Consider the following 12,605-nt stretch of genomic DNA (forward strand, 5'->3'; position numbering starts at 1 on the left):
AATTCCATTCTGTTCATTTGAAGCTGTGTCCAGTGGTGAAAACGGCAGTGCTTCTGTTTCAGTTTGTCCTTTTCCTTGGCTCTGAAACCAATTTTTTTTTTTTTTTTATCAGATCTCATCCTCAACTCCATATTGGCATTCATTCATTACGTCATCATTACATTCATAATGACATGTCAACCCATGGCTGTGAATAAGTTTTGTTCATATTTCTGCAGCACCAATGCACCATACAATACAATGACATCTTTGACATAACTTCAGAACACTTTAATACTCGAATGATACTTTGCGATCATATTTGAATGGCTTACAGTAGAAATCCTACATATTAGCTCCTTAAATGTTACCTTGTCTATTTCTACCAGAATCACATCAGATTTTCCTCTGCAGTGGTGGTTAGACAACTTCAATACCATCCTCTGCCATCTTATATTATTGATTTGACTGACATATCTATAACTCTACAAATGATACACAGAAACATGTATTAAGAAATATTAAAACCCATTCGTGCCTATAAGAAAAATAATGAAAAATTCAGGTCCTGAAATCAAATTTCCTCATCTACCACCTCCTTCATCTCATCTTCACTTCTCATTGAAAACCTCAGCTGACTGTCATCTTCATGTAAAAAAGATCAAATGTTTCTCCCTACAGTGGATGAATTCATGGAAATCTGGATGAAAAGTTGGTGTGAAGATAAAATATGCCAGAAGGGGTGAGAAATGAGGAAAACCAAATTAAAAAAAAAAAAAAAAAAAAGGGAAGAAACTAAGTGTACACCAGACGCAACACAAATCCACCACAACACTTGATCCATTCAGATGTTTTTTTTTATTTTCTGATTTTTCCATCATGAAGTCCAACAGGACTCTTTAAAAATCCACTTAAGAGCTCTGAAGGCTTATTTATTGAAAAATAATCTTGTACCCTTTATCTTTGTCCTCTGTCATCCTCCTCCTCCTTTCTTTTGTGACCACAGATGATTGCATTGACCGATGTTACCTCAGACTTGGGGTTCAGTCTGATAAATGACTCTGTCCATCATTGGAGGAGGGCAGAAAAAGCAGGAGGAGATAACCTAGTTGTCCATCATCCTTTTGTCAAAGTGCAGAGAGGAGATTGGATATTGACCCGAGGTTGCATTCTTCGAGCCAAGATATTTGAAGACTGTCACAGAATGACACTATAGTTTGAGCCTGTCTGCAGCCACAACAAACTCTTCTCTCAGTGTACATTTTCCACCATTAGCTCTAATTTTGATGAGATATCTTTAAAGACTTTAAGGCCTATTAACACTGGTCATCGTATTCTACAGACAGATTATTTTCTGGTGTTTAATGTGAGAATTTGTTGGACCGGTAATCCATTCCCCGGTTGTACTAATACCAGGTATCACGAGTCTTCCTACTCTGTGCCTTCAAGCTGTTTCTACTACATTCAACCAAAACCATCAGCCTGGCATGTTTACAAAACTTCTAAACCTCGAGTCATTGCATGCCTGTTCCTCGTCATTCTACATTTACTGTTTGGGGATAATCTGCCTCTTACGCCATCAGGTAATTTGTCACAGCTCTGGCTTGTGGCTACCTTCCAGTGTCCCTTTTCCCCCGTCGATCTGTTCTTTAGTGCATGTCGTGTGCTGTGTATCTGGTCATTATAGACAGTCTCTGCACAGCGCCACCTGGCCTTGGCGGAGGTCCCTGCAGGGGCAAAGGCGCCTGTATTTGGGGGAGTGTCCTGCGCAGCTGAACAGGAGAGGATCCCTTTGGAGGCCACATTCCCGTCGCATCACAGAGAAGGCCGGAAGGATGTGGTTGATCTCAGAGTCGACAACCTCACACTGTACCTCCAACCTGAACGGTGAAACAGAGGAGCTGCCTCAGTAACAGCTTAATAACAGGATAAATGCTCTGTAAATGATATCTTAAAAACCTGTTGGTGCTTTTGGATCCAGCCTCCACACAATATGTATAATAGCACAAAATTACAAGTGATTTTTATTTTGAGACAAGTAACAGGAAAGTGAAATCGACATAACCTGAAAATACACGGAGACAGAAAGACAGAGAGATTTCATCACTTTCATCACACTACAGATGCCAATTTAGAACAAGAATGAGAGAACTTATTGAAGAAGTGACAAGGAAGTTGGAGAAAGTGTGAGGTGGGTATGAGATGTCAGTGTGAGAAAGATGACTTGTGTCAAAGAACAGACCTAAGTTACAAGGAGGAGTAACAGAACAGAAACAAAGGAGAGTGGCACTGTAAACCGAGACAGACAGAGACGACGTAAACACAAAAGATACTTGGAGGATGAATCAAAAGCAAAGAATAAGAGCTGCAGCTGAAAGCAGACAGGAGAGGGAACAGCGCACACCAGCAGGCTTTGAGCCTCAAAGCTCCAGAAAAGGCAGTATCTGAAGTTTCTGTTCACCTGCCAAGAGCTGGTACAGTAAACTAAATAAATACCTGGGAAGACTGAGACTCACCTGTTCTCAGGGACACTGGAGTTTGTAAAGAATATGTTCATATAAGACAAATTTGAAAAATCAGTTACAACTGTGGTTAAATTTCAACTTTGACCTGATCGGAGTTGTAGCCTCACACTGAACTCCCCCAGTGAAACAGGATTTAGTGTGTTTTCCTTTTTCCTTTATTGATCGTTATTATTTCCTTCATTGGCCTTCATCAACATAATGGGTAGTAAACCAAATCTAAGAAAATTAACCCTGGAAATTGGAGTAAAATTGCTTATATTTTGTCTGGATGATTCATTCATCTTCTGAACCACTTCATCCTTGAGAGGGTTGTGGGGGTGCTGGATCTTATCCCAGCTATGTTTTGGGTACACCTGGGGAGACCCTGGACGTGTCACCAGTTCATCACAGGGCTGACTCATAGAGATGAACAACCAGTCACTCTCACATTCACACCTATGGGCATTTTAGATTAACCAATTAATCTATTAAGTGCTTGTCTTTTGACAGTGGGAGGAAGCTGGAGTACCCAGAGAGAACCCACGCAAACATGGTGAGAACATGGATGATTTCAAAGGTTATTTCCAGATCTGAGTCACACATGTGAGTAAACAAGCATTTTTTGTGGTGAAAGTCAAACAAGTCTATTTTGTACTAAAAGCCAAACAGGTGATAATCTATCATATGTAAAGTTATATGTCAGCACATAGTCTCCCAATGAGCAACAGTTTTGAGGCGTAGTTTAAGGGTGTTTTCACACTGGGTATCCGGATCCGTGCTATACTTGGATACGCTCACACCTTTCCTGCAGATGTTGCGTTCACAAGCATGTACCGCAGCCTGTTCCCAAGTACGAGTTAGTGTTACAGGGCCGAAACAGTGGGTGGTGTTGTGGAAGGAATTCTGTAGCTATCCAACAAACGCGGAAGTCAAACCCTTACGTCATCAACTGAGCGATTGTTCTGTTCATTTGTCTACAATGAAATGAAGAAAAAGATAAGAAATTGTCTACAATGGCAACAAGACAGGCAATACTTTTCTGTTAGCCTGTTTGAGGCAAAGTGAAGAAGAGCGACCTTCATTGTCCCTGATATATCATTGAGTGGTTCAGTCAATAAGGCGAGTCTGTGCCGCGTGGATTCGAGGCCGTTTCAGGAGACAGCAGGGGCGTGGTCTTTGGTCTCATGGTGATTAAGTCATTTCCATTATGGAAGTGGGGATTAGGTCACTTCCGGTTTCAGGTATGGATTGCTTTCACATGGCAACATACCCTACGGGAATCCACGCAGTCCGTACCCAGGACTACCTTCTCAGCTGGACCCGGGTACGGTACTCACGTACGGGATGTTTACATTCACACTGATAAACTTAAGTGGACTTTAGGGTCCAACGTACTCGGATACGGACTCAGATACCCAGTGTGAAAATGCCCTAATATGTTGCTTTTCCACTACATGGTACCGGCTCGACTCAACTCGACTCGGCCTTTTTGCATTTCAATTACAAAAAAAGGACCTGGAATCTGGTACCTGGTACTAGTTTTTTGGTATCACCTCCACCGAGGTTCCAAGACTAGGGAACAGATGCTAAAACATTACATGTAAGCACTGCAGACCACTGATTGGTCAGAGAGCTGTCTCTGTGATCCGATGTTTTACAAAAAACAGATGTGGAAGTTGACAGAAAATATAGCAGTAGGTTAATCCACATGATGACAGCCCGCAAAACTACACCATCATTTGTCAAGGAGGTTCAGATGTAAAAATGAGCTTGACGAGACAACACACAACAAGCAAGTTTATCAGCAACTTTCTAAGCAGACGACACTGAAGTAACATGCTGCATTGCTATGACGTCCAGGTACTCTAATGTTGGTAGTATCCTGTAATGGAAATGGTCTCCAGGAAGAGTACCAGGTATCTGAGTCGAGTCGAGCCGGTTCCATGTAGTATAAACGCCCTAATAGTCTACTGCATCCTTCATTCCTTTTCTAGGATTGCATTTGAAATCATTAAATCATATTTTAAAAAATTACTTCTCAACGTATTCCTGAGCAGGATGACTTGTCCAGTCATCTGGCACAAGGTAAAGTAGTTGACTTGAGTCAGGTAAATATAGAGTCTGAGTCAAATTGACTCTTTCCTCAGTGGTAGTCAAGTAAGTCTCATGTCATTAAAATGTGACTTAAGTCAGTGACCTAAGTCTGACTTAAGTCATGTCACTGGAGATAATTAGAGAACATGTGATTTCAGGACACTAACGGATAGTCTTTAAGATGGTTACTTTCTAAAATAAATACTAGAAGTACCCATTATGACACACCCAGGGAGTACCCTGCCTTTGCCCATAGGTACCCAGGATAGGGTGTGGCACCCCCCCAACCCTCATAAGGAATAAGTGGTTCAGAAAATGAATGGATGGAAGCACCCATTGCATTGGACCATTAGGGTATGTATTTAGTTTACAGACATAAAACCTACAGTCACATCTGTGGGACGTTTTAGACTGACTTACCCATGCAGGGCCTCCTTGTTGTTGATGAATCGAAAGTGAGCAGGCTCACAGATAAAACCAGCTGACTGGCACGCCTCCACACAGGACTGGCTCTCTTGTGATACAAGGAGCCTGAGGGAGCTGAGAGGAGGCCAGGCCACAGGAGCTGTCACATTGGACGCCCAGACAAGGGCTGTGGAATTGGGCAGGGGCACAAACAGAGGTCCTGTAATCCTGTTTCCACCAGCTGTCCCATGTCTGGAGAGGTTTGCCAGAATGAAAGGACGCTCTGGAGTGCAGAAGTCCTGGAAGTGAACATTTATTTGAACATATTAATAATATATTATATTAATATGGTCAGGTCTATTCTGTTCGGCAAAATATTAATCCATGTTGGTACATAGGTAGGATATTTTAAGAATAGCCAGTTAGCAACATCTGCAATGACTGTTAGTCATCCCCAACAAAATATTCATGTATAGCAGGGCTGTCCAATCCTGGTCCTTGAGGGCCGGTATTCTGCATGTTTTAGATATTTCCCTGTTCCATCACACCACACAGGCTTCTGCAGAGCTTGATGATAGGCTTATCATTTGAATCAGGTGTATTGGAAGAGGGAAACATCTAAAACATGCAGGAGGACCAGGATTGGACACCCCTGATGTATAGTCTGAGAGCGACTATCCAAACCATTGTTTATTTGCTCAGATTGGAATTGTGTATAATTTATGAAACAGAAAAAAAATAGAACCTATATAATTTCCTTAATGTGGTCTTTGTGGTTTCCATAGTTACACTGAATCCAACAGAAAAAAAGGTTACAGACAGAAACAAACAGAACATCGGGACTAATGTTGTGAAATCCTGGATACATATCGTTGCTGTCAAGTGGAAACCTTGTAAGTCCATTTTTGGTCTTATTTTTGGGGGGTCATAAAACAATTCTATTGGTCAGTTTTCACATTGGCCTCACGGTTTCAGAAATATTGAACCAATAAAAAATGTTGAAAATAGCTTGTAACTACATCTCTTAAGTCCATTCATTTATTTAGAATATACACTGTTTTTCCAGTTTCCTGAAAAATAACCGTTTCGGACATAAGAGGTTTCCACCCGACAGCAAGGATATGAATCATATTATTTTAAGTTTCAGACATTAATTTACCATGTTTGGGATGTGTCTGCACAGCAGTGATAGCTATAGAATATTTTGATGGACATTTCAGTAAACTATCATAGACATGAAATACTAGAGAAGAAAAATACGTAAGAGTTGGACTGTGTTTGTGGAGAGCTTTGTGTGCACATCTCTGTTAATTAAAGACATATAAGGAATTTTCTCTCTCCATTCTAATCAGTCTCTATGCTGAAATGCGGAGAAAACCCCAAAACACTAGAAACAGCTCCGCTTACCAGACACAAAACAAGGGGAAATTGCAGTCAGATGCAATACTTTACAAGCTGGCATTTCATTACTGTAAAATCCCCTCTGAATACATCCTTAAACTGGTGCAGGCTGTCATTGCAGTTCTTTCTTTGTGGATTTTGACCAATGTTTATAGGACTCTTCATATGGAGGCGTTATGCTTAAAGGTTTTCTGGGTGAGATTTGCGTCTGTGCTTGCGTTAAGCGCATGTCAGAGTCTGCGTTGCGGTGGGAACAGGGCGTATGTTGACAGTTGACTGCACTGTTGAAGCGACAGAGGAGCTGAGGAGAGGCACTGAAGGACTTGAGAGTGAGTGTGAGGATTTTCACTGAAAATCAGCCCTCTTCATAGAAAGCAGTGTTATCATGGAGAGGAATGGAGTTAGATACTGTCTGATAACAATTAGCTTCCAACACAGACTACAGCACACAAGCACATGCAAATCTGCCATAGAGCACCTTTAAGAAGTCAGTCAACAATTAAATAGAAAAAGGATTTAAAATGTGTGAAACATGTACACACTATATGACAGACAGACAGACAGACAGACAGACAGACAGACAGACAGACAGACAGACAGACAAGCTTTATTTCAGACTCATGGTCCACATTAAAAAACAAACAGATAATACAAACACACAAAAAACCCTCTATACTTTCAAGAGGCTGTCATACCAGTGTTTCCAGAACAGAGATGTGTAACGTACCGCACTATATGCAAGATAAAGACTGTGCTTGTTAAGTTATCCTATCTACTAATGCATATCATGCATCAGAGCGTCACTTCCGGGATAGTGATATAAGGAAAATGTCCCGTGATCTCGCATCACGTGATGCACAATAATGTATTGTTTTGGTTTTCTCCTTTTTTATCCAAAATAATGAGGTATTTGGGTTTGGTAATTGATTAGAAAATCTATTAAAATGTTACATGCCAAATGGTTATTCCTGGAGTGCATAACTATGTTGAAAACACTGTTAAAACTGTGTTTTTGTAAAAAAAAAAAAAAGTCTTTAATTGACCTACCCAGTAGGAGGGGCTTACTGCTTAAAAGAAAGCTCCTGAAACCCCAGAAAGTCAGTGCTGGCTTGGTTACAGAGCTGCAACTGTGCCTGATTTGTGTCATTCCGCTAAAGGAGTTAGTGTAGAACTCTGCTCTAATGTGTTTTTTTTCCTGTCTTTTAAATTTGTAAATAGCATTTTTCATTTTTGACTGCACTTTGTATATATTGCACTGCACTTGTGGGAGGCCAACGGCAAATAAATTACCACTTTTTTTTTTTTTTTGCACCTTCAACTATGCCTGTGGTGTTATTTTTTATTTTTTTGGAGCAGAACCCTGTGGCTTACTTTTTTTTTTTTTGTTCTTTGAGTATAAATGCGGTTTTTGTATCCACAGCAGCTACCAGTCTAGAGCAGACAAAAGTTTTTGAGAGACCTTGTGCCGTTTGTCTGACATCTAGTATGGGATTATAAAAAAACCTCTTTCTTTCTCTCCAGTCCTCCATCATTGTCATCGCCAACACTTCTCCTCTCTCTCCTTCCTCATCCTTCCTCATTAGTGTCAAAAGACCTTCTGCTTTAGAGCCTCAGGGCAGATATGTGACTCGTAATGAGAGTTAGCATGTAGATTAATCAAAAATCTACTTACATACATGGAGTACAGAATCACTGAAGCACATTCAAGCAGAAATATGCAATGTTCTGAGTGTTCAATGCACCAAATATTGAAATATTTAGTGGGACGGAGAGCCAAAGAGCTTGTGAAAGAAGTGTAAAAGGCTGACATGGTAAAGGTCTATGTGTTTGCATTATGTCTTCTATGTCTCTGTGGACATGTGTTATGGCACAGACTCACCTGATGCTGTATGTAGGCATGTACTCTCTCCAGCATCCCCTCACAGGTGTACTCATAAGGCAGATATGGCTCAACCTGAAAATCACAAACACAACCACACAGCTCAGCAATCCTTAGCCTGTTCACATTATCCTGATTCCTCATAAAGAAGTGTGTCTTGTTTCTGTCACCTCCATTGTTCATATTAATTGCAATAAATTGTCTCTTTTCCTTGTAATTTCAGCAGATGAATGTTTCCATTGTTTGATTTCTACGAAGCCTAATCACGGTATGTCACTGCTAGGAAACTCATTAGACTTTATTTGCATACCAATAGATTATCCCCTGCTGTTATTTGCTGGTTTTATAACTAAAGCACACTTTTGATTGGCCTAATTAGAGATGAGCTGAAAATGCTGTATATATTTGCTGATACCAACATGTTCATTACACAGTAACAAAATCTCTGACATAAACACATTAACTGACTGAATGAAAATGCTGCAACTGCAATTCTTTGATTAATGAAAAATGAGTTACATAAATTTAATAAACTGCATTATTATGTTAATTATTTGACTGAAAATCTTCCCGCTGTACAAAGTTGTCAATTAAAGCTTCATTTTTGAAAAGAAATTAAGCAACATTAAATTAAAGCTGAACAAATGAGAGTTTGCTCGGCTCAAAAAATGGCTCGGGGCAGACTACAGAGAGATTGAAGTGGCTTGTCTTTAGGCCTTACTGCAAAAAATCTGCCTTTGCAAATGATACATGACTCACTAAATTGCATTTCCAATCCAAAATCAAAGCAGTCTAATGTTCAACCATGTGTGAAATCAGACTTGGCCCATTTTAAGTGAAATCTACTGAGAGGCAAGTATGCAGGAATGATGCAATTTACAAAGTTACACACACTGCAGATCTGATCAAAGCCTTATGTTAATCTACTGTGTAAGTTAAAGCAGAAAGTAAACGTGGACAGGAGGGACAGACAAACACACCACCAACATTAACTACCTGTCTGACACAATTTCTTCTTTTGTTTCCGTCTAATCTCATGTTTAGTTTCATTTCATCAGCAAGGTGACATTGAGCACATTCTCATTTACAAACGGAGCCTCAGGGAGTAAGAATTTTATTGGTTTGAAATAAAGAGTCTACGGTGGATAATCCACAAAATATTATACAGGCTATACAATAGAAAATATTAATACAGGCTACAGATACACCATTTTATCACCACTGTCATATACTTCTACAAAATAACCTTCACTATGTGGAGGCCAATTTGTATTATTAACGCTACAAAGCATGAACTATAAACTGACTACCAATGTCAGGAATATTTAATAACCAGTGATGTGGCGGAGGCTGAGGAAAGATTTGACAGAGCAGAAAAGTTGACCTGCAAACACTGACAAAGTGAGTAAGAAAGAAAGCAAGAAAGAAAGAGGAAGAAAGAAAGAGAACCAAAGAAAGAAAGAAAGAAAAAGATGAAAACACGAGACTTGTCATCCACTCAGATTGCTATGTTCTGCATGGCTGAACCTCTGACATACACACACACACACACACACACACACACACACACACACACACACACACACACACACACACGGAGTGTGTTGGTGTGTTTGTTTGTCCTGTAGTTAATGGCTGTAACATGGAGGTGAGGTGCTGCGTGCTGATGTACATTTCTGTGCAATTCCAGTGTCTGTCACTGAAAGACTGTAGTTATTTTTGTGTTTTAGTTTGGAGAGGTGCAAGGAAAAGGACATAATCTGAGTGTGTGTGTGTGTGTGTGTGCGTGTGTGTGTGTAAGTATGCATGTGTGTCAGTGTTTGCTGGGGCGTTGTGCCTCCAGCGAAGGGTGAAGGGGTCCATCAGCTCTCTCAGTGGTCCGACAGTGCTGACGGAGACGGAGCAGTCAGCCAACACTGCTGAACTGTAGCTTGTCTGACAACACAGACAAGACGCAAGGAGGAGAGCAGCACACAGGCACGCTACACACACACACACACGCACATGCACACACACACACAGACACACACGCACACACACGCGCACGCACGCACGCACGCACGCACACACACACACACACACACACACACACACACACACACAGTCACTACAGATAGCACCTTTTCTCTAATCTCTATGCATACCAGTTCTAATCTGCTAAAGGCACAACCTATTACAGCATGTTTAAAAGATCGTCTTGACAGCTGTCTTCCCACTGTGTTTGATCCTCATGCAACTGAGATTTATGCTTTGTGTGACTGATACTGTGGCTTGATTTACTATAAAGGAAAACATGGATATAGAATCTGCTGATGAAGCTATTTAATTATTTATTTAATGACATTTGGCAACAATATAGTTAAAAATAACTTTCTGAATACCTCTGTAAAAATGCTCTAAACAGGTTTCTTATGTATTGCTAAACATATTCCCACAACGGTACTTTCCTCTTACATAAAAATCACATGGATCATTAAATTTTTATTTTCTGATGAAAACATGTAAACAGATGTTTTAAAACAGATATAAAATATTCTGTTTCCAACCTCTAGACATAGAAACAGCAGGGGGTCCACCCATAAATAAATAAATAAAATGCATGACTCTGCAAATGTGGTTTCACCTCATTTTTAAACTAACTCTTATAGAAAAAAGTATTAAGAAGATATTTTTCTGCATTCTTTTATATACAGTCATTGCACTTGTCAAGCAGAGCAACCGAATGAAGCACAAACTATGGAGGGACAGATGTACTGATGGAGCTGCAGAGCTTCTGCCAGCAGCACAGATAATAGAAGCATATGTACGCTTTATGTATGGCACAGCATTTAATATTTTTCCATATGTTATTACGACTACAGAAGGGAATGCTAGTCTCTAATAAAACAGCTCTGAAGTCTAATAACAGAGCAGCTTTCACTACAGCCTCCAGAGAAGGCAGAGTGACAGCCCTTATTAGACTATCGGGTTGTTTTGTCAAAATCTAGTGTTTCCTTTTGTTTCATAAAGGGGGAAACATGTCACCCTGTGCAACAACGTGGATCAGTGATGTGTTTTTAATCATTTTCAGACAACAGCTGAGCTAAATCTGGTAACATATACACAAACAATAATGTTAACAAGATGAATTTATTACCCAAGCATTTATTAATAATTCAGATGGAAAATGGAAACTATTCCCAGTTTGGTCAGTAATGAGCAAACTATAAACGTCCATTAAAGGTGGGGTAGGAGATCCTGAAAAAATGGTTCGAGCAAGCTACATTTTGAAAGTACACAATTCAAAAGTCCAAGCCCCTTTCTTCAGACACTCCCCTGAGGCCACATCTACAGAGTACCAGAACGTACAGTGCTTGTTCCCGAGGGTTCACGATCGCTGTGTAGCATCAATTCGACCGTCCACCCCCTCCTCTCCTCCAACACCCCCCCCGTTTTTACAATTCACCCCCCCTTCTGCGGATCCGCGCATACCTCTGAATTCAGGTCTGTATATCAGTATATTTGATTAGAGGTTGGACTTTTCACTTGTTGTTTTGATGCGTGTTCTCTGTAATCTCAGGCTAGTAAGAACAGCTGATTGCAGTACGACTGATGTCAGGCTAGCAGCCCACCAAAGTTTGCTTTGAACGCTGTAATCTGTGTATTTCACCATTATGTTTGTCAGCAGAACAGCTCCCATTCATACCTAGCTGGTTAACGTTACATTCCCTTGTGATTTGAACACTTTGCCGGTGAACTTTCCATCCTAAATAAGCTAATATAGCCAAGCTCTGGCTCTGGCTTCATTTCCTGTACAAGTGCTCCAAACCTCTGAGAACGCACGTTTCATGCACGAAGACGGGTTTGTGCAGAGGGGGAGGGACAAATGGCAGCTGAGTTTGATAGACATATCACTGTTCAATCATTTTGATGGGCTGGTTAAAATGATTGGATGGTGTTTTTTCAGTCCTGTCCGTTCCACAGGTGACTAAATTTTTTATTTTTGTGTTAGAGCATTTAATTAATTGGTTGCAATCGGGGTGTGAAGGGGATTTCAAACAATATAGTAAAAAACGCTCCAGGAAAATATCTCCTACCCCACCTTTAACTGGTGTTTCTACAGTTTTTTTGCCCGTGCCACTACAAACTACAGTTTTATGACATTAGGAGTCCAGACTTGTGTACTTGTGCACTCCCATTCACATCATGTCATCAGTAGCAGCAGAATCTCTAACATCACGTTTAACTCTAGTTCTGGAGAAGCTACAGATGCCGTGAAAGATTATTGGGCCAAGCTGATAATCTTCAAGGTCTGCAGATAAGCCACATCAAGTGTTTTCTTTCTTTGGAGAAATATGTGAAGA

At 40.4% G+C, this 12,605-nt stretch overlaps 1 protein-coding gene across 2 annotated transcripts in view; it reads right to left on the bottom strand.

Annotated features, from left to right (window-relative positions):
- Window positions 1–818: 818 nt before the first annotated feature.
- The window catches only part of LOC115421252 (alpha-1,6-mannosylglycoprotein 6-beta-N-acetylglucosaminyltransferase B-like), a 162,854-nt gene continuing 151,067 nt past the window's right edge, over window positions 819–12,605 (bottom strand). For both annotated transcript variants that reach the window (XM_030137056.1, XM_030137051.1), the window contains exons 16-18: window positions 8,263–8,337; window positions 4,998–5,281; window positions 819–1,859 (exon numbers count right to left, since the gene is read on the bottom strand). In XM_030137056.1, the coding sequence (XP_029992916.1) occupies window positions 1,661–1,859; window positions 4,998–5,281; window positions 8,263–8,337 (558 nt within the window). In that variant the 3' untranslated portion in view covers window positions 819–1,660. The remainder of the gene's footprint in view (window positions 1,860–4,997; window positions 5,282–8,262; window positions 8,338–12,605) is intronic.

The sequence above is a fragment of the Sphaeramia orbicularis genome, chromosome 1, assembly GCF_902148855.1.
Source record: "Sphaeramia orbicularis chromosome 1, fSphaOr1.1, whole genome shotgun sequence".
NCBI lineage: Eukaryota > Metazoa > Chordata > Actinopteri > Kurtiformes > Apogonidae > Sphaeramia > Sphaeramia orbicularis.